This window comes from Anopheles cruzii, chromosome 2 (genome assembly GCF_943734635.1).
Source record: "Anopheles cruzii chromosome 2, idAnoCruzAS_RS32_06, whole genome shotgun sequence".
In the NCBI taxonomy this organism is placed as follows: Eukaryota; Metazoa; Arthropoda; class Insecta; order Diptera; family Culicidae; genus Anopheles; species Anopheles cruzii.
The window spans coordinates 25627900-25646969 of NC_069144.1; the positions used below are offsets into that span (position 1 = coordinate 25627900).

Genomic DNA, 19070 nt, shown 5'->3' on the forward strand with positions numbered 1-19070 from the left:
GCGCTCCCCGTACAAGGCATCGGTCCCGAAACCCGGGCCCAAGTGGCCGAAGCAACTAAAGCTATTATCAAGTAAATAAACTAATTATAAAAAATTTTCTCACACAATTTCTTTCCAGCTTCGGGACTTCACTGGCCATCCAGGCCAGGCCGATTGAAAGCGAGCGAAAAGAAGTTCTTCTGGCGGAGGAACGGGGAAAAGAAACCCGCCGATTGGTCGGAAATAATTGTCGACCGAAGCGCGTTGGGCTACTAAATGGCCAAAGGATGCGACCGTCGAGTTTGGTTTGTCGTCGGGTTTTGGCACCGGGTGCAGCCGGCCGTACTCCTAATGGGTTCCCGAAAGTTTCACTTCGCCCTGGCCCACCCGGGGGTTTGCAGACTTAGAATGTGCTTTCGGCCGTAAGCGATGCATATTGGAAAAGTTACAATGTGGCCGCTAAAAGTTTTCCACTCCGGCCGCGCCGCCGCCTCGGCATCACCAATCGATCGACCGGGCCGGGGCTGACCGGAAATGAATTTCCACAAACCAGCGCCAAGTTTAATGTACTATTTAATCAGTCATTACATTTGTGTAATTGAACGAACGAAAGACCACAGAAAAGGACTTACGGTAGCCAGCGTCGGAAAGGATTGTGGGTTGGCGGTGATTCTTGCAGTAAACCCAACGTAAGTTTTCGGATCTTCGGTTTGTGGTTAGGACACTCTCCGTAGGAATGTTCTTCTGGTGATATGGTAATAGTTTGACCAAGTGAATTGATTTCTGTTGATCTTACCTCTCACCGATCCGCGGTCAAGTTTTGTCCCGGAATCGGATGACAGCGAAAGTGTCAGCTGTCAAGTGACGGTGGACGAAGTTGGCAAAAGTCGCCGACCCCCCGGTGTTTGTGTAAACGATTATAAGTCGCCCTTCAACGTGTACGCCGAGAAAGAGTTTGCTCTTGTTTAATAGCAAAAAACTACATAATGCTCTCGTTGATGGACAAGTTTATGTCATTCGGCTGTCACTTTTTCGCTGACGCGCTCAACCGGTAGAGGCGTCAACCGTCAGCGATGGTGAGTTTTTATCCCGTAAACAGAAAGAGTGTCGTCGGCTACTTCCGGCTCACACGTGTTATCGTGAATTGGTAGATTACGGAACAAACGAGCCCGGGATCTGCGACACATGGCTCGCACCGGTGTTGGTGTTTGTCATATTTAAAGAGCACATTTTACTTCTTTATTGGCTTTTGTCACCAGCCCGAAAAGTGCCTTCCTGAAGACGGACATGAACGGCACGCCCGCCCCTTCTGAGTAGTCCAATTGTTGCCCTGGCTGCTATGCAAAGACTCGTTTCCGCTTCCATTGCTGGCAACAATATCCTCAGCGGCCGGCGAGAACGATAAGAGTGATTTGATTGGTTTTGTCCACCCTTCAACTGTCATGCTGCTGTTCCACACACTACTGCCACCGTAGGATGTTTGTCCGGTCGTCCATTCCAAATATTTACTTGCGGAAGGCAGGCCCAAGTGCGGCCACCAGGCCACCGGCCGGCCGGTAAACCGAATGCCAGGCACGCATCACCATTTCCGGCCGGCAGAAGTGTGCGTATCAAAGCCGGAACGGTGCTCGAGAAGAGGAGCGAAAGGAATAAAAAACTAGAATAAAATCCATCAAACATCTTGTCGGTCGGACCCCGACGGCTGTCTCCAAAGTCAGCAGGTTAACCAGCGGCAGCGCATGATCTCCATTCGGGGCGGGGGGAATGGTTTGCGGCCCTTGGACGATAATCCATTTTGTCACGTTCCAGGTTTCGGTTCCTTCGCCAGGTCACCCAAAAAACGTGGGCCTTCCTCAACTTTCTCGACAACACCCGAATGCTAGACCCGGTAAGGCGAAAAGGACTCTCTGTACTTTACTCTCTGTAGCGCTCCACAAGATAAACTGTGGTGCTGCCAGGACGAGCCCAACCGCCGCCGATGGCCGATCCACCCTTCTCCTAATCCGCCTCGGTATTAACGTGTGCGCGTGGACACAAAAAAAGCCGGGCCAATCGAGCTGATGCAGAAACTTTTACCCCGGATTTCTGCTTACTTTGGACGTAGGAAGTTAAGGATTTGCCTGCGCACGGAGAAGTGGGTTCGATCGATCAAAGCGATTTGGTGGAGCGCAAGAGAAAGTAAAACTTCATTTTGGACATCATTTTCGCACCCTCCGCACTTCACGCTAAGCTTCGACACCAGCCGACCGACGCGCCCTTCAACGAATGACTTCTCGGCGAGTTTCGGCGAGGTGCCGTCCGTTTCACCTATTTCGGGTTGTACCTTGTGGACCTAGGGCACGGTCCACCGCCGTGACGGTCGCTGCTGGCCTGAAGGCGACGTCGTGATAGTCGTGGCGACCGAGAAGACGGTCGACTACGTGACAAAAATTCCGAACTTGCTGCCGTCCGATATCGATCGGTCCGGGGGATGAGATTTGCTCGTTAAAGTGTACGTAATTATGCTGTAAAATGTCTGCGATTCAAGATCGGGTTCGCTCTCGATAGCAATTTTGTATCCGAATTGAGTTTTAACAATCACATCATAACAGTAATTACTTTTCCACAGCGGCGATGGGTTATTTGCAAAACTTTCGTCAAAAAGGGGAACAATAAAGCTTTGCAAACTTTGACGTAGCGACGAGCGTGGAGCGACTCTCTATTTTGGACCAGGACTCAGACCAGGAGCCAGCGAGCAACAAAAACTAGGGGCACACTCATCTTTGTCACTAATTTCCTATGTTTTTCATCCGTTGACCGACTTCTTGGTGCGTTCTTCTCGTCCGTTCGCAGGAAATGTGTTCGTCATAGCGGCCATTCTGCTCGAGCGGAACCTCCAGAGTGTGGCGAACCACCTGATACTGTCGCTGGCCGTGGCGGACCTACTTGTTGCCTGCCTGGTGATGCCGCTCGGGGCCGTGTACGAGGTGTCCAAGGAGTGGCGACTCGGAGCGGACCTCTGCGACATGTGGACCTCGAGCGACGTCCTGTGCTGCACCGCTTCGATCCTGCATCTCGTAGCCATCGCCCTGGACCGGTAAGTGCCTTTCGTCGTAATTCGATTCCGAGCCGACTCCGAGTTCCGGCTCAGCTAAGTTGGTCCCTGCTCGGTGAAGTTGACTATTGGTGGCCACACGAGAATGTTTCCGCGCTTCGCCTCGGATTAAACATTCGTTCCGATTACCTGAAGACCAACGGTGCAACGCTTCACGCTGATGGTTTTTGCAAAACGGCAACGAAAGATCCCACCGTCCCGGATCTGGATCCGGTCTTTTATTATCGTCCTTTTAAAATGTATTCTATTCACCTTTCTTCACTGCGCGCACGTCTCCTTGCGATGCACCGCACGTAATGGGGGCCCAAAATAAAAACCTAAAATGGCACAGAAGGCAGCATGAAAGGAGGCCGCCGGCCAGCGTTATCCCTCCCAATCCGGGTCCGGGATCCTTTCGGTTTCAACAGTTTTGCCTCAACCTTTTCAGAAGCCATTCTCAACTCGCCCGGCTTACAGCGGGCGTCTCGAGCACGCCCGCTCCCAATAGGATCCACTTCCGGTGGATGCCTCATATCTTGTCCCTTTTTCCCCGTTGTCATGTAATGTATGTGCTCTGCCTCAACTCCAAGCTCCGTGCTCCGCTTTGCCCATCCCGAAGGCGAGCGCAACGTGCAACTCGCTGGAGATTATCTTCAATTCCGGCATACGGCCCTTGGGAGAATGAACCCAGGAGGAGCAGGGCCGCCCAAGCGTATCGGAGATTGACAGCTACCAAAATGAATTTTGCTAACATATGCAGGATCAAGAACACCTGCCGAAGGTACGGTACTCGTGGCCACAGTGTGCACGGTTCTCTTTGCTTGCCGTCGTCATGCTGAGCCTATTTTCACTTCTATTGATACACAAAGGACCAACCGGTTCCGAAGGACCACCAACAATACCGAAGGAAACCCTTCATCTATCGTGCGCCGGTCCCCGAGCAGCATTTCCGGAGCACCAAGCGGAGTGCTCCTTCTTTCCTATCTGCAGCCACACAGACTTTGCCAGCAAGCAAAAGCCTGCGTCCGGGTGCCGTGCCGTGAATTAAAGGAAACCATTTTACAAAACTAACTCTCGACCGAGGCCACCGTCGGGAGGCGCCACCTCTGGTGTGTCTTCAGAGACAGCCTCTCGACCGTATGGGACACCGTCTGAAGGGCGTCTGAAGGGGGCGAACAAGTTTCGAATCAAAAGACCTCGTGGACGAGACGACTCCAGGACGAGGACGCTCCTTTGTGGAGTCGTTCAAACGAAAACGAGACCGCCCGATAAACTGCATCCAACGGGAGGGCTTTGATGTGTCGCGTAGAATATGCTGCAATAGTGGGCGCCGGAACCGGGAGGCGTGCCGAGGGGGTGCTCTAGGGTAGTGTGCTTGGATGCATGGGAAAGATATTGAACCAGCCACCCACACCCAGACACACACACTGAGTTCTCAAGAAGTTATTAGGCAAATGAGTTGCATTGTGTGAACAAGTTTCTGCTTTATTAACTTCACCGTTCGCCGGAACGTGGTTACTTTAGCAACTGCTTTCGCGGCGTTGAACACATCGTTCTTGCCAATTCTCGAAATTAACGCTTGGAACAGTTGAGCGACTGTGAACCGAGGGTGCTTTTTGGGAAGAGTCATTAAATCATTGAGCATATTAGATCAACCGAAAGTTGCCGAGTTTAGGGTATTTGAATAAATGAAAGCATAAAATGCATTCGACTTACAGAACACAAAGCAATGATGAAGGAAATTGCATTTTTTGTATGAACAAGCTGTTAACGGTTGTTTAGAGTGATTGTTCGAAATTATTGTTCATAATATTGATTATTTATATTAGATAGTCTGAAATAAATATCCATTATTTTCTCGGTAGATGGCTTCGGTGATCGATATCTTGTGAAGTAATAGATTCAAGTTTAGGCTCATTTTAAAACTGATACATTATACTTAAAAACATACTTTCACTGTTATTCGTTTCTTCCATTCGTTTGTGAGTTACAGGGTGTTAACAATGGAAGTCAACAAAGAGAAAATTCTGTACATTTTAAAGTTTTTCTTTGCAAAAAGCGAAAATTCAAGCAAGGTCGCTAAAATTGTGCATGTTTTTTGTGGTGCCGATTGTCTAATAGCTGGCAATGTGCAATTTGAGTTTTGTTGAGCCGTTTCGGTTATTTTTTATGTTAAAGATGCACCTGGCACAGGCAGACTCGTCGTCGAAAACGTCGATAAAATTACAGAAATAATTTAAAGTTGATCAGCATTTTCATCAGAGAATCGGTCAGGAGCTAAAGATCAATCATCGAACAGCTTAAAGCCATTTGCACAAAGCTGGATTGGCAAAGAAACTCGATGTTTGGACGCCACCCTATTTACACCAAAAAACATGATGGGTAAAAAAAAAGGATTGAGAAAAAAGGATGGCTAGAGTTTTTCGCCAATAACGACCAAAAATTCTAGGAGAGAGTCGTTCTGAAGCTGCTGGTTTTAAAAAGGCGACAGATTTTCCAAGAAAACGGTGCATATTTGACGCATATCAGACAATTGAAAGTATCTTTAAAAATGTGTTGAAGTACACGCAAAAATAATGGATTTCGTTTTAGACTGTCTAATATATCCCACAAATTGTACTCTGTTCAATTGTTCTGCCCTGCGATATTGAGCCCGTTACGAACCCGATTCGGTGTCAGGATCCGGCCGCGTACCATCAGAGCCTTTCATTTGTATTCACGCCCCGCCTGAACGAAGTGTAACAAAAACGAATTGCCCAAAACGGGAAACGGAACCAAAAAGTATCTAAGAAAAGAAACTTTTACACCCAAAGTTGTGTGCCATGCACGGTGTTCGGCTAATCTGATTAACTTCACCGACTAGCCTGTACCGGAACCGCCGGCACCATTGCCGGGTCCGCTGACCGATTTCATTAAAAATAACTGATAGCAGCAGGCGACTGTGTGCTGAATGCGTTGCTTGGGTCGAGATGGTCGGCCAACTTTCGGTAGCCGTACCCAGCCGAAGAAATGTCTCCGTGCCTTTCTTGGGACCGATGCAAGTATATTCAATGGCCGCCGACACATGTTCGGTTGAAAGTTTAGGGTCCAATTTCGTAACATATTCAGACGCAACAAAAGGATTCGCCCGTCCCCGAGGAGCCACCCCGTTCGGCCGGGGTTGTTTCGTACACGGTTGGAGATGTTATTGCCAAGCCAAAGACGAAGCTAAACACTCCGTAGCCATATGGTCCAAATGGTGGGCTGGCTTTTCGGCTCCCAGATGCATGCATTATACATCGAGCATTCGGCCGTCGGGTGCCTAGAAGCATAATTCTTTACCACGAGTGTCCCGTATTTCTTAATCTTACCACTTAGTGCCGTGACATCTTTCTTTCGACCACGGCCACCGTGCGGTGCACATGCCAAAAAGGCCACCACTACCATAGGCCCCACATATTCAACCTTCCGGCCACAGAACAGAGCTGGTCTCGGGTGGCTTCGGGCGAGAGTTCCGTCATTGCATTAGCGCTTGGAAAAGGATGGTCGGCCACACGGAGCGCTCGGGAAAAACTACACAACCGAACGGAACAGCACACCGGAAAACCCATTAGACGGAGATGCTCCTCAAAAACGTCGTTTACGCCCGGGGGGGTGGGACCTTTTTTTCTTGCTCCAGCGAAGGTCACAGTGACACAGAAGGTCGTGCGGTATGGAATTCGTGGCTTCCTGGCAGCATATTGCAACGAATAGTTGGAGCTCTCGGGGTCCATCGGGGCAGATACAATTAATCACTGTTTTTAAGCGAGAGTCCAAAAAAAAAAGCTTTTATCTTACGCGCGGGAAGATAATTTGATTGCTCTGGCATCATAAAGCGACGGCACATAGCGCCACCGTCAGCATAATGGGTGGCTTCTGTTCTGGCGCGCCATCGTCCCTTCGTCCACCGTCCACGGCGGACACAGATTGTGCCACGGATCGTTAGGCGCGCACCACTCCGGCCCTGCCAGGGTATTCGCGTGCACGCTGAGGATTATGATGTTAAAGGCACATCTTAGCGCCGGCGCTAATGACCACCGGCAAGCATAAGACACTGAGCGCCGGGCACCACTCAAGCGCCGACAAAACGGAAAATTATTTTTACATCATAAAAGCAGGACATCTTGAATCATCTCATCCTAAAATCTAGGGCAAAAATTTGCCCCACTCAAGGGAGATGATTTTTTCATTTCAATTTAGACCATCCAAAAGGTCCGCGCTGCACGGCTTCAGGATAGCGGCGAAAAAAGTTGCCACAAAGACTACGCCAAAGTAGCCGTTTCCGCATTGGGCCATTAACTACAATCAGGTTCCAGTTGGCGGTGCCATTGACAGTCCATTTAAATTACTACGCAATCTTGCCACGATGAAACGCAACAACGTCCATTCGGGCACAATCAATCCGTTCGGAGGGTTTCCCCGGGACGCAAGACGGCTGATGGGTGCCAGCGCCGCTGTGGTATTTTTCTGAGTGAATGCTCTGGAAAAGATGCCCACAAAGTGCGCCATTGTTCGCGGCCGCATATTTACTGAAATTGCCATCCGCGCGAAGAGTATCACTTTAGAGCGCTGCAAGGCTCCCGAAATGCACAATCAACCCCGACGCCTGTATCCTGATGATGATGCATATTTTATGCACCCCCCAAAAGCGAGAGAAAATGAGGCGCAACGCAACGTGAGGGAAATTTTACATCGATTGGCCACCACCGAGCCACCATTGGATGTTCGGCTACCTTCCAAATCGTACCCCGGCGCGGTTTGTGAAACTCAGCTCTCCCCCCGGCTACATGTTGCTGCTCCCGAGTTTAATCGGGATCAGCCGGGCCACCGAAAGTGCACATTCATTTTCAGCAATTTACGGTGCTCCGTAAGCTCCGTGCTGCTGTTTCGGCGCCGTGCACACAATTTGCACCGCTTGGTGCTGTGAGCAAACATTTACCCTTCTCCGAAAGCCCTCTTTTCGGGCGGCAACATGCGCCACTGCGCCAGGATGCGTCGCTCTGAAAGAAGGCCCCGCGAAAATCACGGCCAGCACACAGACCCCGGGCCCCCGGGTTGTTCCGTTGCAGGCTTCCGGCACGTACGACAGATTATGCCAAAGGATAAACATTTCCCGCCGTCGTGGCAGGTGCATGGCACGGTTGCACGGTGCATCCGGGCGCAGCGCCGCGCCAAGTTGCAAAATAATTTATCAAATCCATATTTATGGGTTCGCGTACGCTGCGGAGGAAGCGTTATCACCACCCCACAGTAAGTCCCTGTCCCCACCGGCAACAGGAGCTTCGGTGGTGCATGTTCTCCGGAACTTGTGGAACTCTTAGAAGCAGCGGGTCAGACTTCAGGGTTATGAGTTGCAGCACAACGAATCATTTGGGCAATGGATTCAACTTTTACACATAAAATTCCGTGCTTGAGTTCTCAAAGGACCCCCCCCCAAGTGTATCGGTGTGAGAAGGAAAACTCCGACCGGGAACTTCTTCCAATTGCGAAGCAAAACACTCGCCCAAGTTCAATTCCACCCGACACGGCTGAGTGGCCGAAACTTCGCGAGCTTCGCGGTTCACGCAGCTTGTTAACGCGCTTTTGTTAAGCCCAACTATTGCTCAAGTCAAAACATCGGCACCGGTGGACGGACGGAGAATGTGGACAGTGCTCGAGTGGCACACACACACACACAAGCACACGTGAGACTGTCAGTGGCAGCGTTCGACCCACTTTGCCAGCCAGCGCCATCTCGGTGTAGTACCCAGCTGCGGCCAATCGTTCGGCGCTGCAAGCTGCAGCTTCGGTATGTAAAATATCGTGCACTGCATTCAATTTAAATGCAAATTTCACGTGCACGTATTGTGTGTGTCGCCACGAACCCGCTCTCCGCTGGACAGACCTTTGCAGGACGAATGCGAGGAAGCGGCAGGCACCTCCTGCGGACAGATGCTGCGGGTACCGGTATCGCTAGCCAGAATTGTCGGGAAGTGGATGGTACACCGTCACCATTCCAAGATCGGACCGGTGTGTATGTCGGCACGGAATAAATTGCCAGAATTAGTATATTTTTGAGGTAATAAACGTTTTTTTTCTATTAGGTCTACAAATGAGTTCGTGTGGTTTTATCCAATATTTGTGACCTAACTACAACAACAAAACGTATGACTATCTTAATGAAAGTAGTGTCCGTCGTTAGCTTTTAGTTTCTTCCATCTTTTAGGTAGTACTTCGATTCCGTGTCGATAGAATTCCTCGTTTTTAGAGGCAATACAATCAGAGACCCTTTTATCAATACTTTCATAATAAGTTAACCCCTGTGCTGCCAAATCGTTACTCATGTAACGGAACAACTACTATTCCGAAAGAGCAACATCTGGAGAACACAGCGCGGGGGTTAACAATTCCCATCCGACATTTTCGAGATAGGGTTTGACCGGTTTTGCGAGTTGGGGTCGATCGTTGTCATTTTGAAAAATTAGCTTATCATGTCTTTTATCCCATTTTCGTCATTTTATGACCAAGCTGTGCTTCAAATGCATTAATTGTTGTTGATGGGATTGTCCTTCAATAATTTCATTAGATTTTAAAAGCATAAAGTACACCACACCTTTCATATCCCACCATATGCACTGCATAACCGTTGTGCAAAGAATATTTCGCTTAGGTTGCGATGCACCTGGTTCATCAGGCTGTATCCAGAACTTTTTGCGTCTAGGATTCTTGTAATAACCCTTTTCATCACCAGTGATGATTTCATCACCAGTGATGAACCCTTTTCTTTTCAGCCGCGCCAGCAGAAATTCGCAAATTCCGGTTTTCCTTCTTTCAATTTCTCTTTCTTTCAATTCATGTGGAACCCATAAGACATTTTTCTAATCATTCCTACGACACTCAGGCGATAGGAAACTGTCGTGTGGTCAACTCCTAACATTTCTGCAAGTTTCCTTTGCGTCTGACATGCATCCTGATCGAGCATTACTGCCAATTCTTCATCATCAATCCTTTTTGACTGTTCAGGTTGCTCTTGGTCTTGCAAGCCAAAATCACCACTTTTTAACCGCGCAAACCACATCCGACACATTCTGTCGGTAAAAACATATTCACCATAAACAGCCATAAAAATATGATGACTTTCGGTAACACTTTTCGTCATATTAAAGTAATTCCCGCAAAAACACTTTGCCAGGAACAAAACTTGACATTTTCAAATGCTTAAAAAAGGTGCTGTTTGCACTTTAACCAAATACCCTATACTGCATATACCTATTGTAAAACCGCAGGAATTAATTTGCAGACCTAATATTAGGGAAATTCCTTCACCGGCAGGTACTGGGCAGTGACGGACATCGATTACGCGCACCAGCGGACGTCACGGCGGATCGGCTACATGATCATCATTATCTGGACGCTCTCGGTGCTGGTCTCGATCGCGCCCCTGCTCGGCTGGAAGGACCCGGAGTGGGAGGCGCGCGTCTACCAGGACCTGCAGTGCATCGTGTCGCAGGACGTCGGCTATCAGATCTTCGCGACCGCGTCCAGCTTCTACGTGCCGCTGCTGGTCATCCTGTTCCTGTACTGGCGAATATTCCTCGCCGCCCGGAAGCGGATCCGTCGGAGGCAGCAGGTACGTGCACCACAGCGCGGGCTTCGGTTTCGGTTTGTTTCGGTTTTTCGGCTTTCGTTCGATTCGTTTTATCACTCCCCCCTCACTGTCACGTGGACACGACAGTTTCGCGTCTTTCGCTTCTTTCTTTTTCCGTTTTACTCTCTGTCCAATTTTTCGCTCTCTCTCTCTCTCTCGCTCGTTCTTCTAATCACCTCGTTTTTCAATCGATCACCAACTTTCTTGTTCCGGTTTGTGTTCGTTGTTCAACTTGTTCGCTGTTTTTCCGACTCTACGTGTCTAAGTATTTCTACCATTTTCACCACTTCGCTTGCACCACTTTATTTTGACCACTTCATTTTTCACCTTTTGCCTTTGTCGCCTTCATCCTGTACCGGGTCGTCTTTCTCTTCTCGTACCGGTTGACTTCTCTAGACTCTTGTACGAATTCCGTTTCCGGGCCCTCACATTGACACCTCTCACATGACGTGTCGTGTCGTAAACACGAGTCCCCCTGCCCGATCCCGTCCAGCGTTTTTCGACAGCGACGACATATGTGTCGACAGTCGATTCCGGAGAAATTGATTTCTCAACCTCAAGTGGCGCAAGATGACTTCGTTACGGGCGCCGGTGGTGCGATGCAACCCCCGTCAGCGGCTGCAGCGGAAGCAATACCGTCACATACACTCGACCTTTATCGCAACACACAGACACACAGAGACCCGGACAAAGTGGGAGCCACTCATAAACCCGTTTGCTGCTTGACGGGCACCCGTCTTCCGGGAGGGAGTCGTTTGGAGTGTAACGGCTGTCCTTTCAAGCACGCGGCCAATGTCGTACATGCTCCCAGCACACACACACACACTCACAACATGCACTTCACGAACACATAACCGACCGGCGGACGGAGGAAAAAAAAACCCGCATTCCGTTCGAAGCTTCATTTTCCACTCCATCCGCACATCAGCATTTAACATCCGGGGCCCCACAATGAAGGTTGACAGTTTTTCCGCTTGCACTCTCGCGGTGCAGCTGCGGTGCATACCCCCCGTTCCCTCCTCTCTCTCTCCCTCTCTCTCCCTCTCTCTCTCTTTCTTTTTCGCTCTATCATTGGGTAGCTTTCCAGTGGTTCGACACGTTACAGAGCCGCCGGCGGTGGTCTTCGGTGGCTTCATCGGTGGATAGTTTCATTCTCTAACTCTAACGGTGTGCCTTTTTCCGAAAACTATTTTCTGGTTCCTTTTTTTCTATGCTCTTCGTCCATTGTGTGCGCCGCATCGTAATCTATGTGTTTACTTTTTCGATGTCCATACATGTGCGTGTGTGTGTGTTTGTGCATTTTTTTTCGTTTTCTACATTTTTTCTCACTCTCGGAGCGGGTGCTAGGTTTTTCTCATTTTCACTTTATGGTTTATGGTTCAAAACTTTACTGTTTCGCTTTACTCGCTCCTTTAGTTTGCTTCCTTTGAACTGTCAAAGACGGGTCCTCTATTTTCATCCGTGTCCATGGTTTTGTACGTCCTAATTTTGGTTTGACTTCGGCTCGTGCTAGTTGTTACTGCAGTTGAAACATTCGATTACCGACTCTTAGTTCACGGGCCATACGAAACTCGCCGTTTCGCTCGCTTCCACGTTTGTCTGTGAATCTACCGATTGTTTCCGTTTTTCCGTACTCTTTACTCCGGTTGTGTGGTTTTTCTTCATTATTAGCTCGTTCACTGTTTACTCACTGTTCACTGTTCACTGTTATTTCGGTTGGTTTTTTTTCTCCAATACACAACAACGAATCGGTTTCTTCTTTGGTTTCGCAAACGGCGACTGTGGCATCGTTTTTGAGCCGTTTCCTCTTCCATCTTGTGGCTTGGTAATTGTGTGTCTTCGCTAGTCGTTGGTACAACGACCGGGTACGTTAGCGGCTGAGGTGATGCTATCTGTTTTACGAACGCCACCGAATTGCGGTCGGTTGCTGTGAGAGGGTTTTCTTCCAAACGAAGACGCTTCATGCCGCTCCATGGGAGGCACCGTGCTTATCTGTTCCCAGTTGGTTGCACCCTGGTTTTGTGCAATTTTGTCTTCCGACCTCCCCACACCTTCTTGAGAACCTGTTCCTCGGATTCCATTTTGCTGGTTCTGAATTGTTGCGAGTTTTTCACCGGAGAACCCCCAGCGGAGACGGATTCGGAGAACCCCCGGTCCGTCTGTGAAGTCTGGTGTGGCCGGGCTAAGAATTTCCGCAGACAGCGGGAGCGGGTATTTTTAGTTACGACTCTTTATTTGGGGGCCACATTAACGAACGAACTCGTTACTGGTAATGGAAGTGATCGAACAAGACAACGAAACCTGCGTACGGGGAACCGGGTAACATGGGCCTAGTTGGTAACAAATGTGTCATTCCGTAGACCAACCATCACTCAACCACATTGAAACACTCACACACATTGAATTCGAAGTAATATGCTAACTTTCTTCATTTCACACACATACAGGGCAGAACAATAGTGCAATTGATACCGAAACCTTTAGTAAGTATTTCTTTATAGTTTTTCTTCGGTTTGTGTTTAGTTTGGTTCCACTTTTGTGTTCGTCTTGTGAACTGGACCTTCGGTAGTTTTTGTGTTCACATGTGTGGCGTGTGTTTTTCTGTTTTGTTTCGAGCCCACCCGCAACAAAACACGTGTGTTTCAGCGCTCCTACTCCCTCTTATGGTTTGAAATTAAATTAAATTCAAAACCAATCGGTAGTAACACACGGTTTTGCTGTGGTTTTATTTTTGTTCTGTATTTGTCCCTTGTGTTTCTTTGCCGAGCCAGTAACATAGATGTACCGTAGAGCGTGATTGCGTGTGTAACAAAATTGATGTAACACAAACAAACGGACAACAAAACACTCAGGACACAGAATTTAGCGCCACTGATCTACTCGACTCCCCGGCTCGTCCTGGGACCACTCACGCATTTGCCAGTATCATGTTTCGATGTAGTTCACCACGCCCTAGGAGAGCAATTCACACGTTCAGAATGATAAACTCTTCCCAAAACCACAGCGCCATCAATGTTATGTGTGAGGATAGTCCGATAGTCCCTCGTTTAGGCTTGTAGCGAATGAAGATGGAAACGTCACACTCACTAAATGTCACTAACTACCAAAAAAAAAACAAATCCTTGCCGAAAGGCGAAAATACAGCCCTTATTGCCCTTGAGCAGTAGCTTGTAGTGTTTAAGCGCTGTCTTTCGGTCTAGACAACTCGGTATACAATATATACGCACCATACCATCGGCCAATGGTCTGCAACGGTGAGCTTCTGGGACTCCAAACGCAAGCTGAACGGGCCTGCAGCTGCGCTTAGCTACATCGCTAACACCTTAGCCTGCCGCCGCTTGCTTTGTGAATGTGCCGCAAGAGCACTCCACTCCTCATTCCGAAACCCGTAAACCCGGAGTTCCTAGAATGGCATCTAAGGCACTAGGTCTTGGATAGGTGTGTGTGTGTGTGTCCGTGTCCGTTTTCTCACGCTTCTTCCAGTCCTTGCAGTGCATCATCCCTTGCTCGCTGGCGCTAGGTCAGCACCTCTCACACCCTAGCTCCACCACGTAGCGAACGCCTTAGAAGCGGATGCACCAGATCCTGGTCTAATGACTGGCTGTGGCAGTGAATGGAAGTGTATAGTTTCAGGAACGTTTGGTTCCGGAAAATGGGATTCTGATTTACACAATCAACATTTAATGGCGATTCACCTATTGTAACAACCGGCGGTGCCTCTGCATACCAATGAGGCACGCGATCCGAATACATATACGAAGGGGTGCGCATGCCAGTTTTCGTTGCCTTAGGATAATGGCGTCGAGTGGAACTCCGCGCCAGACAGGATACGAGATGATTTGCCGATGAAGGCAGGCGCGCTGTAAGCTTGCCGATGCATCCATCCATCGGGGCGCTGGACCAAACCCCCCGGACGTAGAGCCGGAAACGGGAATGATGCTCGTTTATGCAATTTGCAAATATGATTTCAACCACCGCCCTCGGGCGGTCTACACCTCCCTCTGCCACTCAGCCGTTCCGAGATTTATTCCAAAGAAATAGCGTACCGCAACTCATGTGTGTTTCAAGTTTTACAGCATTGAATTGGCATTGATTGGCCGAAAGGGGTCTATGGAGCACCGTCGCTTCGCCTCATAAGCCGGCGGCTTCCCGGAACCGTCTCCGGTTCCGGCTTCGGGGCCGGAGACCGCGGTGGTAAGGATTCGATTTGTTCTCTTGATTGAGTTTCATTGTGTGTCGGCTTCTGGCCAGGGCTATATGAGGTATTGTGTTTAGGGCGGTGAAAGTTTTCTCCCGCTTTCCTCCGGGTGGTGCTTTACGAGCTCAAAAGTTTTCAGTTCGGTGAGAATCTGCACCGCGGTTCCGCATTCGTTGTTCCGTCAGAAAGGAATATGATGTGTTATGCTTCACCGAGCTGTGATGCATGTTTTTCTTTCGCCATTCGTTTCTTTTTGGGCGAAGGGCCAATCTACTGCATCTCATTGCCTCACAATTCGATCGGCACTGGACGCCACCACCGTCGGTTTGTTGACGAACGGGCAAAATGAAGAATCTCGTCCGCTGCAAGATGGATAACTATCTTCAGCTTGCTACGCCCAGAAACTTTGTGGACACGCTGGCGCAAGGATGCTGGCGAGCGCTTGCACCAGATAATCATATTTTCCCGCGTGGCCACTCCACTCAAGTGGCTCCAGACTCGATTAAACTATTCGTTCAATCGGAGTTTGTCGGGAACTTTGAAGGATGCATCCGGATCACTCCGGGGTCAAGACACCGAAGCCACTTACGGAGATTACCACCAACTTTTCTCCACCGTGCATTGTTTACGCTAGTTCTAATGGCCACACTGAACCCGTCCCAGGAGTGACCGACCCACGACCCAGGACTATCACAGTTGTGGCATGCGGCTATTGTGCCGGCGGAAGTGGTATTTGAAAAATAAGTAACGCTCACGGAATTTCCCATGTCTCTGAGATCCGTAGCTTAGCCGGGAATCTGACTGGAGGTGGTGAGCGGCAGGTGTCGGCCAAGTACATCCTTTCCACTGCCGATGCCGTCAGGCAACTGGGCCAGCAGAGAACCCCCTTTCTGTCCCGCAATGCGTTGGACTCGCGTATGAAAATTGCATCGGTGCTGCTGAGCCAGTAAATCTGACAGTGGCTGCGGTTACCGCGCTGCCATAGAGCGCCTGAGTACTGAGGGGTTAAAAATGGGCAGCATTTCTCTGGGCAAGAGTTGCTGCCCTTCACCGTTTGCTCGAGTACCACACTTCTCGCTGGCAGTGGTTTTGTATCCCGGATGCGGCTTTCCAGGTCACACTCGACCCCACGTCGTTACATACACACACACACGTCCGCTGCGGCGTGTATGTGTGCTTTCTGGCAGACTGGTTTTTGGCAGGTTGTAGTCGCAATACCACCGACACCACAATCGTGCCATTGCGTGTGTGTGTGTATACTGGGGTTGATTCACGGCCCAGTGCTCCTCATGAGGGCACGGAGTGTACCAATTAGTATCTAGTATCCGATGGTGCCCAATGCTGACACCGGTTGGCGGCGTTTTAGAATTGACAGAACCGTCCGCCGCAGTCAGTGGACCAACGAAATGGCACAAAATTAAATTAAACAATTCGATCGCCAACCGTGGACCGATCGTTGCGTTGGGTGCACCATAATAACCCCTTAACTGATTGGTGGCCGATGATGGATGAACTATTAAAACACACGACGCGCGCCAACACCTAATGGAGGGTGAACCGTACCGAACTGGGCGGTTTATTCATGAGCATCAGCAGGGCGCTTCCTGCGCCGGCATTAGTTCCGGTGGGCGGTGGTTTTGAATGGCACGGGAAACAATGGGCGACGGAAATGATTGAAACTTTGATGTGTGCTCCCGAAGAGGTGGCTCGAACGTCCGATGGTTGGTGCTGGAGGGGCACACATCCCACACGGTTTACGTCACACGGTCACAGATTTGTGGCAAAAGTTTCCAGCGGGCAATCTAATCAATTTCTATTTCCACACTTGAGCGGTTCCATGCAGCAGCATAAATAATTCATCAACCTCTGTGTCGCATTTCTTCGACAAACACGGCGTGCCCTGGAGTTTCCATTGCCTTTTGCGTCCCAGAGTCGTCGTTTTCGGCTTGCGAAAACATGCGAAAAGTGCCACAAAAATTCAAAACACTCCGCTCGTCAAGCAACGGCCAAGAAAGTTCCACATCCGCGACCCAGAAACGTCGGGCGAACGTCGAACGGAATGTGCACGCTCCGCCGAGTATGCAAATTGATTTTTGCTGCAACGTTTCGCCCAACCATCCATTCTTGACGGCGCCATCGTCAGCGTCGCTCGCCACTGCACCAGGCTCGGACCCGGCACTCTGGGCTCCTTCGCGCGAATGATCCTTCAGTTGCAGTGCTGAGTTTGTTGCTCATATTCCGGCTCAGTTGCTCGAGTGTATCGATTATGGTTCAATTTGAATGCCATTATGTGACTCGCGTCCCTGCGCTGTGCGGTGGATCTTCCGAGGGAACGCACGATCGCGAAGAAACCCGTGTTGGTACGGGAAAAAATGTTTGTTAAAAAGCTGAAATTTATTTACATAAAATTAAAAATGTTTGTTTTTTTTTTACTAAAATACGTACCGCATACGATAGTATAACAGTTGGGTAGAACATGAAGAGTAAAGCTGTGCCAACCATGGGACAAACGATTGCAACATTGCACTGCCAAGTACCTCTCCAAGTTCTAACCGACAACAAGTGGTCGCCACTAATAGCACGGTTACTCACGGCTGAACAACAGAAGAAAAGGAAATTTTAATTAGCCCTATAATTGACAAACTAACAGAAAATACCATCCGTAGCTCAAGTGGCCGAGCGGCTCAGGCCAAGAAACAAGTTGCTCGTGTCAAGGGTGCACAGTGTACAGAAAGCAACTGAGCCCTCTCTGAGATTCTGGTGCTGATTTTCTGTCGAGATTATTCAATTAGTTCGTTTTCGTCTAATTAGAGCCACAGGTACGCCACTGCTACTACCACCACAGTACCGGAGCGTAATGTTCTTCTGCCGCATGCCACTCGAAACGGCTTCAAATTCAAAACCTCGACAATCCAATCACAAAAAGCCATTACGTTCGTTATGTAAATAAGCCTTCCTGTATTCGTTTTGTACGAAAATTTAGTCATGATCCAGAGTTTGTTCAGTTAAAGGGAACTCAAACTGAGGGAGATTTAATTAACGACAAACAAATGTTTCACTTCATTTTGACTCCGAGTCTGGACTTACGAGATAGGTCCACAGCTGATTCCCCAATCCAAACCATTTGGAACGACACACATTTGAGTCGCAAAATCTCCGGAAGTGTCGTAGAGATAGCTAATCAATGAACCCTAAATTAGGATTGATAAGCCGTGGGATACCTTAACAATCCCCAAATTGTCCCACAAGCGTTCAGATAGGCAACCCATTGATAGGCGACAAAACGGGTCAGTTCGGCCAGGGTTTTGCAGCAGTTGTGAAGCTAAGGCGAAAAGGCACAGAGTTCGGTTGTAACGTTTCCAACCTGTGGCTTCGACCACTGAATTAACCCAAACGGCACACTAGTGCGTCATCGACTGTCCACTAGTGCCGTTTCCGACCACCGTCTGCCGGAAAAAGTTGTGCTCAAAAATAACAGGAAATGTACACTAGGAAAGAAAGAGATTAATGAAATTGCTCTATATGGCGGTCGCATGCTGTTTTTCAAGCTCCCAACGCTGCGCCGCCGCGCGTTGTTGCTAAATCGACCGAGTATCATTTTATTACTCCCAGTTATCAGACGGCATTCCCCTGTGGACTGAGACACGCGGGTGTGCCGGGACTGAAACTAGGGAGCAGATTCTCCCCCTCCTCCGTCAGGTTCTTCGAATTATCCCAGTTTATGGCACGAGGCGCTGTAAAACTGATATCCCTATAAAACTACACTCCATACGATCGGCACGGCTCAGTACGATTCGAGACCGCGAGTACCGCGAACACTGCGAGTTACAGCACGACAGTAGGGCGTCTTTAAGATGCATAGGCTAGCTATTGCAGTTGTGATACTGTTACACACGTTACCGAATATAAGTGCGACGGGCTCCCAGGTGGCAAGAGATGTGGTGTGTCAAACGGCTGGACGCCTTCCGGACTATGATACAGTGGACTGTACGACCTATTATGTGTGCACGTTGAATACCCAGGGCAACCTCATAGCGCTGCTATCGCAATGCCCATCCTCGAGTCTGTTTTCGTTCGAAGAACTCAAATGTGTCTCAGCGGACTCCTACGTTTGTCCAGTGAATGGAGGAGGCACGGATGAACAAACGACTGAGATGCAAACTACTACCACGGAA

General features: G+C 49.2%; 1 protein-coding gene across 1 annotated transcript in view; it reads left to right on the top strand.

Moving 5' to 3' along the window:
- LOC128278745 (5-hydroxytryptamine receptor-like) overlaps positions 1-19070 on the top strand; it is a 32054-nt gene that overhangs the window by 10269 nt on the left and 2715 nt on the right. Inside the window, exons 2-3 of the mRNA XM_053017474.1 lie at positions 2812-3055; positions 10382-10679. Of these exons, the coding sequence (XP_052873434.1) occupies positions 2812-3055; positions 10382-10679 (542 nt within the window). The remainder of the gene's footprint in view (positions 1-2811; positions 3056-10381; positions 10680-19070) is intronic.